Source organism: Chaetodon auriga, chromosome 2 (assembly GCF_051107435.1).
Source record: "Chaetodon auriga isolate fChaAug3 chromosome 2, fChaAug3.hap1, whole genome shotgun sequence".
NCBI classification, from domain to species: Eukaryota; Metazoa; Chordata; class Actinopteri; order Chaetodontiformes; family Chaetodontidae; genus Chaetodon; species Chaetodon auriga.
Genome location: NC_135075.1, coordinates 27,959,490 through 27,975,648, shown reverse-complemented (window position 1 = coordinate 27,975,648; position 16,159 = coordinate 27,959,490). Strand labels below are relative to the sequence as shown.

At 42.0% G+C, this 16,159-nt stretch overlaps 1 protein-coding gene across 1 annotated transcript in view; it reads left to right on the top strand.

Annotated features, from left to right (window-relative positions):
• LOC143329348 (sodium- and chloride-dependent taurine transporter-like) overlaps positions 1–15,945 on the top strand; it is a 29,010-nt gene extending 13,065 nt beyond the window's left edge. Inside the window, exons 4-15 of the mRNA XM_076745194.1 lie at positions 2,780–2,868; positions 3,942–4,093; positions 4,519–4,651; positions 6,524–6,658; positions 7,167–7,270; positions 7,378–7,502; positions 10,288–10,400; positions 11,238–11,375; positions 12,941–13,043; positions 13,669–13,769; positions 13,883–14,053; positions 14,210–15,945. Of these exons, the coding sequence (XP_076601309.1) occupies positions 2,780–2,868; positions 3,942–4,093; positions 4,519–4,651; positions 6,524–6,658; positions 7,167–7,270; positions 7,378–7,502; positions 10,288–10,400; positions 11,238–11,375; positions 12,941–13,043; positions 13,669–13,769; positions 13,883–14,053; positions 14,210–14,368 (1,523 nt within the window). The 3' untranslated portion in view covers positions 14,369–15,945. The remainder of the gene's footprint in view (positions 1–2,779; positions 2,869–3,941; positions 4,094–4,518; positions 4,652–6,523; positions 6,659–7,166; positions 7,271–7,377; positions 7,503–10,287; positions 10,401–11,237; positions 11,376–12,940; positions 13,044–13,668; positions 13,770–13,882; positions 14,054–14,209) is intronic.
• The last annotated feature ends 214 nt before the right edge of the window (positions 15,946–16,159 follow it).

Below are 16,159 nucleotides of genomic sequence, written 5' to 3'. Positions count from 1 at the left end.
TTCTCCACTGCTTCCCAAAATATAGGAATAAGTCAACTATTATTGGAGCCATGTTGCTCTGCAGTTGCCAAACTCAACTCAACAACAGAAACAGACTTCGTCAAAAACTGTTTGCCGCTCGACTTCTGACTGCAGTCCACACAGAAGAGTGGGGAAGAAATGGTGCATGGAGAGCAGCAGCTCTCTGTTAAAACCAGATGAAGTGGATTATAGAATAATTGCTACTCTCGGTTTACCATTTGCTTGCAGTTTTTGCAAGTTTTTATAATTATTTCCCCCATTAGCACAAATGACGTGAGCAGCCCCGAGTCCAGACTGAAACGTCAATTCAAAAAGAACATCTGCCGCTGTGAAGAGTCGAGCCCTGAATCAGAACACAGCCCACGCTTTTTAAAACAATCTCTAGAGCAAAGTTTGTCTTATATTCAGACAAGTTCAGTCATTTTAATACCACACGCTGTGTGAATTTACCGAAGCAGACTCCAGCTTGACAGCATCAGTCGTCAACGCCCAAAGCACATTTAGAATCAGCTCAACGGTCGTAGTGTGTGTCTTCGCTTAATCATGTTTGTTAGATGTGATCAAGCAAATATTTCAGAGGTGAATGACTGATTAGCAGACATGAAATGTCATTTAAAAGGCTAATAGCAGCGAGCCGTATCACCTTGACGCTAAACAGACAGTTCCTTCTTTATCCTCAATCCTCCAGAGAGACTTTATTTCTGCACATGATTTCTTGAGGATTTGCCACGTTTGCCATGAAAAATACATTTTTACTGTAGCTGTGTGCTTAAAGCATCAGCTGTTAATGTAAACAGACAGAGCGAGGTCAGCCGAGGTCAGCGGACGAGCACAAGAAACATGACATCATGGAGGAGGACGCATCTGTTTGTTTGATCAGCACTGTCCCATGTGATCGGTGCAAGTGTGTGTGTGTGTGTGTGTGTGTGTGTGTGTGTGTTTAGAGATGTGAAGATGTGCGGTAGCTGCTAATTAGCAGAGTGATTAAAAGGACATGATGCGGTGGTGAAATGTTCCCACATTCGTACACACACACACACACACGAAGGCACACTCTCCAATTCACTGTTCACAAGACCAACACACACACTCTTACACACAAACACACACACACAGATGGCCAATGACGTTGAAGGACATTAATTTGGATGAGTGGCCTCTGTTGGCTGTGTGTGCTAACTCATAGTACACACACAAGTCGTACTAATATACTTGTGAGGTCCTTGAGCGACCACAAACCTAATCCACGTCCAAGTCCTGACCCAAATCCCAACTCCTACACCTGTTCCCATTTTGGGGGATTTTCTTATCTTTGTATCCTTGTGTAGTAGAAACACAAGTCCACAAACACACAGTCGTGTTTCCATCAGTTCAGAGGACATTACATTGACTCATCCTCACCATAACCCTAAACTGATCCAAACTTAATCCTTACCCTCGCCTTTACCCAAGTCTTCCCCTTAAAATGTAATGGTTTATGTTATGGGAACTTGTGTTTTGTCCCCTAGGAAAGGCGAGTCCCCACAATGTGAATGTGTAAACAGATTTATGTCCCCACAACACACACAGACAGCCACAGTTTACCGCCCGCTCTGTCTCCAGATCAGTATCAACACAACTATAGCCGACTCATCAGTCTCCTTAACATGTCAAACAAAGTTTAAGTGCAGGGCGACACCGCTGAAGGTTAGACGAACTAAAACATGATTAATGTTAAATATCAACACGGGCACTGCTCACTCCTCTGAAGGCCAACTGCTGTGACTGAAGAAGCAGGAATTTGTATTCACAGCTTGGTTACGTTGAATACTTTGAATCAAGCACAGTTTTTTTTTTCAGTGCAAACAATGAACACAGTGTTTCCTCAACATAAAAGAAAATCGAGACATCCCCAAAACAGGAAATAGTATCTTCAAGACTGCAAGACAGCTGTGCAGAGTCAGGATGTGGTCGGCTGGATTTATCTCTTACTGAGGTTCAGTTCTCAATCGAAGGAGAGACTTTTTAATTTATTGAGAGTTTTCTGTCTCCATTTCTTAAACCTCTCTGTATGTCTCCACCATTGCATCAGATGAAAGTATTCTGAGTGTGTTTTACATCATTTCATACACCTCTCCTTGTAATTTAGCCTGCAGTATTTATCTTTAGAAACTTTTCCAGAATATTAAATAAAGTTCTGTGGGTTTGAACAAACGTGGCTCTGAGTCGAACCCCAAGGCTAAAATCTAACCCTTATCCTATTAATTTCACATGGAATTCATGGTGAACAGAGACAATCGGCACATAACGTTCATCCACCAGACATTATCTGTGTCTGTTCTCATTTTGTGAAATGTCACATGAATGTTTCATCATGAACCAACTGCTTTTACATCCTGTTTTCTGGCCAATCAAAATCCAGCACCAGAAACCCTCCTCTTGCACGAAATGTGGACACACTGCATGGACTAATATGGTGAAAAGTGTGGGTGTTTTGGAGGAAGTTAACAGTGTTTTTCAGTCACATGGGAAAAAGGGAAGTGCCAGTGTCTGCTCTTAGGCCCTATTTTCCAACCCGAACATGATGTTTTCCTTTTAGATAAAAACGGTATCTATTATTTTAAAGACTTTAGGCTATTTTACTTTCCTCTGCTGCTGCCAGAAAGTGAGCTGTCACCGGAGACTTTGATCACACTGTGACCGTCAGTCGCCCCTGGCTGTCTCCTTGGACTGCTGATGTCTTTGTGTATCATCACCTTGACCTGTCTCCTCTCTCCAGGTATTGGTTACGCCTCCATTGTGATCGTGTCCCTGCTGAATATCTACTACATCGTCATCCTTGCCTGGGGCGTCTACTACCTGTTCCAGGTAGGTTTGGAAAAAAGAAACCCTAATGGCAATAAAAAAGGATATTCTCTTTTATTTCTTTGTCTCTCCCTTCATAAAAGACTTGCATTGCAGAGGTACTTCAGGATTTTATCAGAGCAGGGTAACTTCTGATTCTTCCTACCAGGAATGTCAGTGTTGTAGAAATTCAAGGTTGCCCTGTAAAATGGAGTATCAGGGTCAGCCAAGTGAATAGATAATAGAAAGTAAGTCGTAATTTCCCACCAGTACATAATCACAATGTGAGCCAAAGTTCGTTCAAAAAGGAATCATTAAGACTTTGCTAAGACAGCATGATTATTCCTGCACTTTTAAGGAACATATTGCTCTTGTGCAAGCTCTCCTCAATCAAAAACATTAGCTTCACATTTTGCCTGTTGTTGCAGTTAATACAATCTATGATGATTTAGATGATAGCATGACCTCAAAACCCCCAAACCATCAACATGACTCTGTCACTGAATGACCCGTTTCTCCTCGGATTCATGTGGAATCAGTATCAGGTTACGAAGCAACTGCAGTGCCTTTACAGTTTAGAAAATAAAAGCACAAACCAGCCTGGTGAGGAGCTTAGTTGTAAGAAGCATTCATTAACATCCCATACTAACAAAAGTAATTGTCTGTCATCTGTCGCACAGCCTCATTGATGTCTTTGAACACTGGATTAAGGGTGATCCAGTACCCTTCAAATCCCTTTGATGGTGCCTTTTAACCACTAGCGGGGGCTTTTTGAGCTTTGACAGGCTAACATTTATGGAAAAACAGTGTAGAAGGTGTGGAATTCCCAAGGGAGACTAAACCACCCAGCTCAGTGTAGACAGAGTACGATGTATGATTTGGGGGTGCAGAGTTTCAGATGTGTTATTTTCTTTATCAGGACACCTTTCAGTGTATCAGAAACTCATGCCATGACCGCCCAGCATGGACAAAAAGAGAAGCTGTGTTTAAATTCTCAATTCTCATTATTGAATGACACCTGTCAGCCAATCAGAAGCAAGCATGTTCCAATACAAATATGTAACTCTTGCTCTTTTTTTTTTTTTTTTGCATTGTAGTGTTTTCAGACAGATCTGCCCTGGGCCAAATGCAATCAGCCCTGGAACACCGATCGCTGCATCGAGGACACCTACCGCAAGAACAAATCCCTTTGGCTGACCGCCAACGCCTCCACCCTCAACTTCACCTCCCCCGTCACCGAGTTTTGGGAGTGAGTTACATAAGAACACACATACCTGCTCACTTGTATAACCACACAATTTTCATGTGAAAGTTCAGGCATTACACATTTGGTAAATGTGTAATTCAGATGGTAACTGATCACTTTGTAGAGAAATACAGAGGCTTTGTTTCACTTTGATTTGACTGGCTGGCAGTAAGAGAGACTGTAAAGAGACCTGGATTCATGTGGAAACCGGCAAATAGCAAAAGCTGCACTCATAAGCTTTAATATTCTTAAATATTGAACATTTGGTGCGGTTGGTGACCCCCGCCAAAGACAGCCTGGTCAGGACACGCAAATAACAGTGACTGGCTTGATGTCAATGAAATCATCTGTGGCTTTTTGTCACCTTGTCATGAGGCGCTGTGACAGATGAACACACACACTTACAGAGCTTTCCTTTGATGTTGCAGACATAATGTGCTGGGCATCAGCAATGGAATAGAAGACATTGGTCCTGTTAAATGGGACCTGGCTCTGTGTTTGCTGCTCGTCTGGGTCATCTGCTTCTTCTGCATCTGGAAGGGAGTCAAGTCTACTGGCAAGGTGAATATGTTTCTGTCATCCAAAGCTGTCCTGTGTTTATTGCTGTGTATTAACAGTTGTGTTTTGCACTGTTGAACTTGCTGAACTGAAAAAAAAAAAAAATGCATTAACTAACTTGACCACTTTTATCATTGCTTTGTCATCGTGACTGCCAGAAACCCCGACAGGGTGACGGTCATATGATTTTTTTCGTTGCGGTCTGACTAAGAGAACAATAGAGGCTATGTTCAAACTGAGTGCAGGAAAAGTTTTCCTGAAGGCCTGGATGGGCTGAGGAAGAGGCAAATGCATGTGTTTGCAATTTTGTGGGTTTAAATCTCTGATGTTTAACAAAACACAAGTGGGATAATCACCTTTCAGCCCATACATGAAAATAAGTGAAAGACAAACACAAAAAAAATCTGCACAATTTCACAACCTCGATTCCAAAAAACATTGGGATGCAGAGTAAAACACAAATAAAAACAGATGGCAATCATTCGCAAGAGAATTGAGTTTACAGACAACAGTTGTACAAAGTGTTCCTGAGTCCATGTAGTAATATCTTTTATGTAATCATGTGTTCACAAAGTGGTGAACCTCGTTCCATCCTGGCTTGTGAACGACTGAGCCTTTCCAGGATGCCCCTTTCATACCCAATCATGATACTATCACCTGTTACCAATGAACCTGTTTACCTGTGGAATGTTCCAAACAAGTGTTTTTGGATCATTCCACACCTTTCCCAGTCTTAAGTTGCTCCTGTCCCAACATGTTTCAAACATGTTGCTTGGCACATCTTAATTTCTGTAATGTTAGCAGTATTTTTGATAAACTGGTTGGCTAATGGGAAGACTGGGATCACAAAGAGGAAATTTGTGAATAAAAATAAAAATGTACATTGCTCCTTTCACCATTACGGCTAAAATTCATGTTATTTGAATATTAGAAGGCTAACTAGCTAGCAGGTTAATTAGCTAACCAACATGGCTGATGCCACATCTGAAGCTGGAAAGTAAGCTAGGCTAACTAGCTTGGCTGAGCTATTAGCAGGTGTTCCATTAAGTAGAGCCCTACTATAATGTGTGGCTAATAAGGATACATTATGTTTTAGAGTTTAAAGAAAATACTTGATGAGATTGTTTTAGTTTTATGTGATGGCTTTATCTGTGATAAATTGGTATTGGATAACTCACACATCTAAACACAATTAAATTTGAAAGAAATGATTTGATGATGTGATTACAACTCTGAATTACAGTATGCATATGTGTCTGTTTAAAAGCTTAACATTCAAGAAAATAAGCTATGAAGGGGGATTTCTGCGCTGCTAACTTTTTGTACGGTATTGCCAGATGGATTTAGCCTTGGATGAATGCAGAAAGGCAAACATTTCCGACCATGTTCAATTTGCTGCTGCAGCAACAACAACAACAACAACGACAACAACAACAACTTGCCCCGAGACCAGAGACAGCTCAATCAATCCCAGACTGCTCTTTTTATAGCCTCAACACTCTTTATTGATTGGTCTGGCCTGATTTATGCTCTCTGGTTGCTCAGAGTTGTTACTCTGGCAATAAAGTCACTCCTACAAGGCCAAGTGTGATCACCGCTTTCCAAATAACAGATACTGATACACTGCTGTTGATTTAAGGGACATCCTGTGGTCTGTTCTTGTCATAATCCCAAAAATGATTTCCAGAGGTCACACATTTATCAAACATATTTCCCAGTGATGACACCAAAGATATTAGCCAGCAGCCCAGAAAGCAAGTTAACATCCATGTCATTGCCAAGGCAGACCATTTCTGAAACTCAAGCTTCAGCAGCTAATTAAACTGCAGTGTTTCTGTGTGTGACCTTGCTTTTCTGTGGTCTGATCTTCCTCAGGTTGTCTACATCACAGCCACGTTCCCATTCATCATGCTCATTGTGCTGTTGATTCGTGGTGTTACACTGCCAGGTGCTAGCCAGGGCATCAAGTTCTACCTGTACCCTGACCTCACTCGCCTGAAGGACCCAGAGGTAGGTCCCTGTGCTGTCTGAGTGGGAAAACCCATCGTCAGGCTCTTGTTATCATCACTCTCTAGCATCCATGCATGCTATCCTGTTGAATGAACATCTGTCTGGCTGCATCAAAAGCATCTGAAATTAAAAACAGTGGCATCTTTGCAGCATATAATCCAAGAATACAACAAATCAGGCTAGTTTGAGAGGCCACTGAGTGTGATTGGGTGGTAACTGCTTAATTGTACAATGCAGCGCACCTGTGTGGAGTGGAAAACATCTATGTTGCTACAGCTAGCATTTGTACAATTGGCACATCAGGATCAAGATAATCTATCCATGGTGGTTTCCAAGCCACACTTTCACAAGCATATCTCTGCTATCATCCGCTAGACTTATGCAGACCCTGACTCACCGAGTGTGTAATAGTGTTAGTCACAGCTTTAATTCCTGCCCTAGCTTCTCTACACATTGCTCCCCGTCCTTCATCAGCAAGCCTCAGCCTTTCTGTCCCCGTACTTGGCAGGTATGGATTGACGCCGGCACCCAGATCTTCTTCTCCTATGCCATCTGTTTGGGCGCCATGACGTCCTTGGGGAGCTACAACAAGTACAAATACAACTGCTACAGGTGAGGCCTCAGTTTTCAGAGAGGGGTTAGCTGTAGGGGAGAGAGGGGGTGAAGGGATCCTTGTGTGTTCATTAACAAATCCTCCTCATGACATATGTGTGACATAGGGACTGTTTGCTGCTGGGAGCCCTCAACAGTGGTACCAGTTTTGTGTCTGGCTTCGCAATATTTTCCGTCCTGGGCTTCATGGCACAAGAGCAAGGGGTGGACATTGCTGATGTGGCAGAGTCAGGTACGAGGGTCCTGTAAAGGCGGCAGTGATGGTGGGCGCTGCTTCCTGGTTAACAAATTAAACAACAGTGATTACAAAGAAAAACAGCAACGAAACCCAAAAGAGAATTAGCCAATACGTTCCATTTAGAATTGAACTTTATGAAATGGATTGATTACACATGACGGCATCGGAATATGGAAGTTTCCGCAATCAAACACTCCTTGACAAAAGCAGAATGTGAGAAAATGTGAGCATATTGGGGCATTTGAATAAAGCAAGTTGGATGGATAAGCATTACGAGAGGGATGTTTTTGAGTTAGAGATATTAAGAGTCGAAAAAATAAGGCAGAAGTAGCTGTGTGTTACACAAAACATCTTGTGCCAGCTGTCCTAGCTCGTTGGGGTTCCTATATATCTGAGTGATATATTGGCATTCACGATTTTTGTTGTTTCTACAAAAGCTGATTTTTTTCAATTCTAGCATCTAAAACTGCCAGTTTTACGTTTGTGTGATTTATTTTTTAAAGCCTTAAGCTCGACAAAGTAAGGGTGGACTGTATCTCAGTTTTAAAACATGTACTCAGGATCACATGTGATCACGTGATTTGGAAAAGCTTCATGAAGCTGTGAATGCCGACATCTTGTCCATGGACTTACAGTATATCTCTTACAGTGTCTTACCTTATGATAGTTCAAATTATTCTACCAGGCTGCAAAAGCAACTTTGCTTAAGTGAAGAGGCAAAGTTAGCCCAGTTCAAGGTGGAAGTCACGCCTGTTTTCCAATCTCACAAAGATTTTATTTATGCTTGTTTTTCAAATCTCAAAGTTGCCTGTTGACTCATTCTTTAAAGGTTACACTCAAAGAAAGGTGTTAACACACCAGGAGAGATCTGAAGGCTTTTAGGGCTTGTTTGGAAAGTTTGAATCTCCGCTTTTCTGGATTTTACACGCTTCTGTGACATGTTTAAGACATAATGCATCTTCTTTGACATCAAATGAGGCACAAACCTGAAACTTGTCATTTTGGTTATAACAGAACAGTGAAATTGTTAACTTCAAGTGTTTTTTGTGAAACCCAGGCTTCATATATTGTCCCAAGATCCTCCAGTTTGCTGAAAGCAAATTTAGCTTAGCATTGTCGGCTAACTTCAAATGTTGTCCATGCTGCCAGCCCAGTCGATACAAATATTGTACAATTCTGTAGCCTCCGATTTACATCCAGTGCCGAATAAATGTTTGCAGAATTGTGCAATATGAACTTTGTGTTTGGCGAATGGGTTGATGCTCCACAGGTTACCAAAGCATAGAAGTGTATAGAGGACAGAGCAGTAGGGCATGACTACCATGGAGCATGCTGTGAACCTAAGAATAGAGCAGGTCAGCTAGGCAGCAGAATACAGTAGGTTTTGATACTCCTGCTAGGGAGTTATCAAAAGTTCAGGAACATCACAAGTAAGTTTGCTTTAACTGCGACTGCTTGATTCTGATGTACACGACAGTTAGTATTCGAGATTATGTTGACTGAATGCACCTAGAATGCAGTGTGGAATAAGAACATGTGCTTTGGCTTTTGTTGCTCAAGTGAAATGTGTCCTGTACTAAAAGATGGAAACTTAGGTTTTTTTTAAAATGTAGTATTTTATGTTTTGGACAGTCATGTAATGGCTTTTCACACTGTTTGATGTGGCGCCTATTTGATGAATTAATATCCTCCTGGTTTGATCAACGTTCTGCTCGTGTTTTCCCCCTCTGGGGATGGAAGATGGCACTATTTTTTGAGTCAACGCGGTGTTTGGTTGGATGCCTTGTCATAATTTGCAACAAAAACTGAACATATTTATGTACCTCGATACCAGCTGCAATGCTGTTTTGCTGTTACGACTGCTTCTTTCTCTCTTGACTTCTGTTTTACAGCAATGAAGCATCAATGTCAAATTAGACCTCAGGAAGAAAAAAAACATTGCTTTTTATTTGACATCCCAGTTTGCATCTGCTGCTGTTTTGCAATGGCCATTTTGCATTCCTCATAGAAAAGATCATGCTTAGTTCTGTCGGGGATGCAGAATAGCTTGAGTGACGTAGCTGCTGACATACTTAACATACTTATTCAAGAAACCATTTGATTTACCTTTTCTAGCAGTTGATGGCCTCCTTGTTAAAGGCTTTCAGCTGCCTGGAAAGGTGAATGAAGCATATCTTAAGCAAGTTAAATATTTTGCTTAATTGCTGCAATGTTGAGAGTGGCCTATAGTCTTTTTAAGTGCACACTACACATATACTAGTTATGATCCACTACACACTGTGCACACTTCCATATATAGCATGCTTCACAGTTTCTCTGATGATGCACTTCCACAGAGATGCTACAATAACTGACATTACATATTACACTGTACTTGTTCTTAATTATTGCTCTGTTTTCCTTGGAATGTCATTCGAAATGGTATGAAAATGTGTCATAAAGTGCATACAGCTAATAATGTTGTCATAAGTGATGAAGGAAGTAACGGGTAAGTAAAAATGTGTGTTAGACATACACAATACCTTTATACAAACACATAACATGCACACACACACACACACACACACACACACACACACACACACACACACATGCAAGCGCCTATTCGCAGTATTATAGCCTAAGTTTTATCACCCATTCATATCTGGTTCTGCATCTACATTGCTTGGGGTCTTGTCTTCCCACAGGGATGCAGATCAGATGAGCTCATCACGATACTAATGTTGCCTCCCCCCACTCCCCTCTGTTTGCTCTCACCCCTGAACCCCCTCCTCTGCAGGTCCAGGCCTGGCATTCATTGCCTACCCCAAGGCTGTAACCATGATGCCTTTTCCTACAGTTTGGGCAGTTCTTTTCTTCATTATGCTGCTGCTGCTTGGCCTCGACAGTCAGGTGAGCACAAACTTGAATGCATTTAGTGTTAGAGCTGCAGGAGGACGTGAACAGCTGTTATTGACGTGCCCGTGAGCAAATCCTCCTCAAATCCTATAGCAGCATAACTCAGGGCTGGTCCAAGGCAAGCCTGAGCCAGCCCTAACTATAAGATTTATCAAAAAAGAAAGTTTCAAGGATCTTAAATGTAGAGATGGTGTCTGGAAGATGGTCCACGGGAGTGGAGCTTGATCGCTCCCATTCTGCTTTTGGAGACTTTAGATACATTTTCATGTAGGACTTGAAAACATTTCAGGACATGAGGTTAGCTAAGACGTTTTATTAACTAACAATAAACAAATATTACTTGTAAAGAAGGTGAAATAAAATAAACCACTCTTCTTGTTGAGCCTACTGAGATGATATTCAGTGAAAAGGTGTTTACATCCAGTCATGGTGTTTGGAAGTGTTAGAAACTTCCTGCTCTGTGTCACAGAAGAAAACAGCACAGGAAAAAGAATTCATGGCATCCTCGAGTGCACCCATAATCCTCTGCTACAGGCTACATGTGCGGTCATTAACACAGCCATGTGCCCGTGTGTTAGTAATGGATTGTGAATAAATGGAGTGAAGTAAGCTGGTTCCAAACAACAGCAACAGAAGTTAGACTTCAGTACCTAGAAATCCTGTAAAATAACATGAGAAATGATTCTTAGCAAAGTAAACTAACAGGATGAGGATCAGATGACAGACAGCTGAGATTTATTTAAGTATAAAACATCAGGGGGGGGATGTTGTGAGTGGATCTGGATCAGTGTTTTTTTTTTTTTTTTTTGATAACACCTCTGTGTCCTGCAGTTTGTGGAGGTGGAAGGGCAGATCACATCACTGGTGGATCTGTATCCGTCCTTCCTAAGGAAGGGTTACCGCAGAGAGATCTTCATCGCTGTCCTCTGCTGCATCAGCTACCTGCTTGGACTCACCATGGTTACCAAGGTAACACCTAAACAGGACCAACACCAGAAATCCTGACCAGTGCTAACATCAGAAAACGAACTATTATCAGCTTCAAAAATCAGTGCTAGTACTTTTCCATGGTTGAAAAGGATCACAGTAGTTATCCAGTTTAAATATCACATAGCACTTATTGATAGTTGTACTCATAGACTGTGGCTGCTGGCCTTGTTTCAGGTTGTAGCCCACTGCTCAATACACCAGGAACAACAGCGTTCAGACAGCTATTAGTGTCAGTCCCCGGGGAGGTGACAGGGGGCTATTTATACTGTCAAGTCATGAGAACTTCCCCTCCCTCCCCCGGTATTAATAGATACAGTAGGCCTGACTTAGCTTTTCCAAATCTTTCCCATTCGCCTCCTTCTCTCCTATTTCTGTCTCCCGTCTGTTTCTTACTCCTTTCATTCATGTGGTCTCATTCACTTCCTCCTCTCTTCTTCCTCTTTGATTCTTAGGCCTGATCTGTTACGTTTCCTCCCTTCTTCTCTTTCCTGAACTCATTTTGTTTTGTTTGCATCACTTATGTTGATTCTATGTTTTTACCTTTTTTTAACTTGAAAAGTTGACATTTCCTCCCCGTCGTATCGTCCTCCAAACACTTGCAGACTCTTATACAGGTGTAAAGCAGCGTCTGCGACGAAGCCCACAATGCTTGTCAAAATTGGACCAGTAGCATCAGCAGTGTTGATTTCATAGTCTGTCTTCCATGAGGCACAGACCACAAACGCTTATTGCCTCTGATTGGCCACTTTGGACACCTTTTTGTTTTTTCTGGCCCTTCCTAATGTCGTTTAAGAGCCTTATGGTCCATTACATGCTTTGGCCTGAAATTGGACTGCGTGGTTAGAATAAGTCCCTTTTTCTAAATATTTTTGGTACTTTGCTCATTGCTGTGACTGCCAGGGCTCTTGCCAACCAAGTTCCTCTATTTATGTCAAACAAATCGAAATGTAAAATACCTCATTTCCCCTGAGTGAAGGGCTTTTTTCTCACAACAGGAAATAAGAAATGAAATCTGTTATGATACAAAAACCAAACGAGCCCCCCCCCCCCCCCCCCCATCTTCAGGATGATCATCACTCTGCTCGTCCCTCCTCTTCCTCTCCTTCCTCTCACACCACCACCCTCTCTCTGTTCTCACACAGCATCCAACCTTCTCACTGTCATTCTATTTTCTGCCCCACCCGCCCGCCTCCCTCGCTCTCTCCCTCGCGCTGTCGTTCCCATGACAACATCTTTTTATGGCTGCCGTGGCCTGGTTCAACTTTAGGATTCCCATGATTGTTAAAACAGTTTTCACGGTGGACACACACACGTGAGCGCGGACAGGCGTGGACGCAGCAGCGCTCTCACGTGTGGACACGTCTGCTTCTCACATTTAGTCATTTTCAGTGTCTCTGTCTCCTCGCTCCGTCTTTTCATGATTGTAATGATTAATTCACGATCTTTCAAGAATTACATGTATAATTTACAGTCTTTGGTAGATAATATTGCCTCGCATGTACGTGGGAAAAAGCTGATGTTTTTGTTTTTCCGTCTCTCTGCAGGGTGGCATGTATGTTTTCCAGCTGTTTGATTACTATGCAGCTAGCGGTGTGTGCCTTCTGTGGGTGGCATTCTTTGAATGTATAGCTGTTGCCTGGGTTTATGGTGAGTACCATGTTTCAGAAATAACAAAACACTGTGAACCAGTTGGATGTAGAAAATGAATGCTTTTAACGAGTTGTCTTGTAATGTCTTCATGCGCTGAATGTAATTATACTTTGGAATAGATGGCATCAAAGCAAAGCTTGTCAGAACAAATACTGTTTATGCAAATGTGCATCTGAAATCATAAACATTTTTCCATTATAGTAGTTTTCATGAAACTTGGAATGCTGGTTAATGTGAACCTGCAAAAGAAAGTAACTTTCATAACAAAGTCTTACGTCTTTTGTTGAGGCGAATACAGTCCAGAGCCATTGCTGAGACTTTATGCACTGAATCTGCTGAAGACTTGACTTTAAGTTGTAGCAGCTGAAAATCATCACTTGTATTTAGGGCTTTGTAAGTGCACTAAAACTGTCCTGTCTCTTACTTTTTGTGTGTTTTTTCACATGTAAAGCACTTTGAATTTCCCCTATGTCTGGGACACACACACACACACACACACACACACACACACACACACACACTGTTGCGTTGCCTATTAATTGCCTTTAAATCATTAGTCTTTGTTCATTCTCTTACTTTTCACTTGCAAAAATAATCAGAAGGTGTTTGAATGTCTTCACAGGCGTTGATAATTTCTATGATGCGCTTGAGGACATGATGGGCTACAGACCAAATCCTTGGATGAAATGGAGCTGGACTGTTATCACTCCTTTACTGTGCATGGTAAGAGCCTGCTTTTCTTTCTAATGAACAGTAAACCATGATCAGTTAACTTCATTCTGCACATGCTGACCTGAGGGCGAGGTCTTCAAACATCTGTTCCTCTTCCTCTCCAGGGCTGCTTTATCTTCTCCTTGGTCAAATACAAGCCATTGACGTACAACAAGGTCTACGAGTATCCTGACTGGGCCATCGGAATAGGTTGGACTCTGGCCTTGGCCTCCATGATCTGCATCCCCATGGTTGTTGTCATCAAGATCATCCGATCTGATGGGCCGCTCATTGAGGTGGGTGGAGCAGCTGTTATGAAGCTACGAAGCCGTCAGATAGCTTAGTTTTGCTTGTAGACATTAAACCAAATGTTTGAAGCGTTCTCTTTCTCTCACACTTCTCTAATCACCCTTCCTTCCTTCCTTCCTTCCTCCCTTCCTTCCTTATTTCAGAGGATTAAGGCGGTGGCCGCCCCGGTTCGCGGTGGGGCCAGCTCCCGTCCCGCAGACCACCGTGGCCTCAAGGAACTCTCCTACCCGCTGGACCCCAATGGGAACAAGGGCCTGCTGATGAAGGCTCCCACCCACACCATCGTAGAAACCATGATGTAAAGGAATGAGGTGGAGGCTCTCCATGAGATCGCTCTCCTCCCCTCTCCTGTCCTCTAAAATGCTTCTGAAGCTAGCTAGCGTTCTGTCTATCTGTCTATCTGTCTGTCTGGTGGACTGATAAGGGTTTTAAGGAAGAAAAATGTTCCCGTTTCAAATCTTTTAAGAATACTTTGGAAGTAGTTTTTGCTTGGTGGTTTTCTTAAGAGGGTAGCAGTCACATTTCAAATCTATTTCTGAATGACTCACGAGTTGTTTTCTCCTATTTGTAATATTCATGTGACTACACGTCCCACTATTGTCTCGTTTAACAGCAGAGTGGCTCAACAGCACCAGCCTCTGATCAGACGCTGGTCGAGTTCTGTTCCACCAGCTGCTTTGGCACAACACCAGCCATTGTTCTAAAAAAAAAAAAAAAAGAAGAAAGTGGTGATTGAGTCTTGGAATCAAACAGCGTTTTGTAGCCACAGTATGACAAAGGTTTCCTCCATTGATCACAGATCACCAAAAGCTATTTTTTTTGGCTGTTCTCGATGATATTACAGCTCTTTGCTTGTGATATAGTGAATTAATGCACTAATCTGAAGGCATGTGCCATAGAGTTTGACTTATTCTGTTCCTCTGTGCTCTATGGAGGCCCAGCTGAGGTAGACGATGGAGGCACTACAGCTGCAGGATTATTAACTAAAAAATAAGTTTGAGATAAGAGATCGACAGATTTAAATGAATGTCCCCCTTCAGTAGTCAGAAATTCTGAAAAGGCATTTTGACGTTTTTTTCAGCTGCACTAGGCAACATTGCTAATGAGGAAATGACCAACCCCATTTTTAAAATGTGTCCCACACATTTAAGATCCCGTAGATTAACGTCTTTCTGTCCAAGTCTAACAAAACTAACTCGCAAAGATCCAAAACTGCAGCCAGATTGGACATCACAAGCATGCTGAAAAATCAGATAAATGTGTAACTGACACAGCTATGACAGCTGATGACCCTTATCCAACCAGCTTCCTGGTTCTTTAAATGCACCTTAGCACACATGTCCCCATCTCCCATAGTCATAAACTATGGGTCAAAGAGAAAACTAGCACTGAGACTGTGTTGGGGAAACCTGGTCCTGCACAAAGAGAGAGGTATCTGAAAGGATTTGAAGTGTGGAGGTTGAACCCTTGAGTGTATTGTCTGTGGCGTACTGTACAGTAGTAGCTAATCAGTCTATCTATATCTATCTCTATCTATCTTTCTCTGTCCTAGACCAGTTTACAGTACATTAGTGACTGCACTAGGCACTCTTGGCTTACAATTTTGGATTGGATTCATTTTATTTCTACAGAGGAAGTCACATTATTATTAGTTTTCCTCTGTTAATGTAGTTTTTTTTTTTATTAAGACTATAATGTTATTGGTATTCACTATTGATGGTAATTGCTGTAGTTTTACATAGAAGAAGGAACACTTCTTTCATCTGGTGAAAATACTAAGCTATTATACAAATCACACATTTACAGTGGCAGCCATTGTAGTAAGAGTCCTCATCATGCACTTCTTCAGCGTTGGTCCTGCCAACAAGTCCGTCTTTATCGTCGCACAACAAACAATGCAACTGACTTTTCCCAAATATTTCTCTTTTGGGGGGGTGTGGGTCAAACATGTACAGTGAAAATGGGAATTCTACAATGGCTCCATCTGTAAGTTTGTAGGTGTTTGGGGTTTATAGCTTTTCCTCTTCTGTAAATACCAGGGGACAGTATTTAATTTGGAAGAATTCGTCAAGACGGGGCTCTGTAACCAGTGG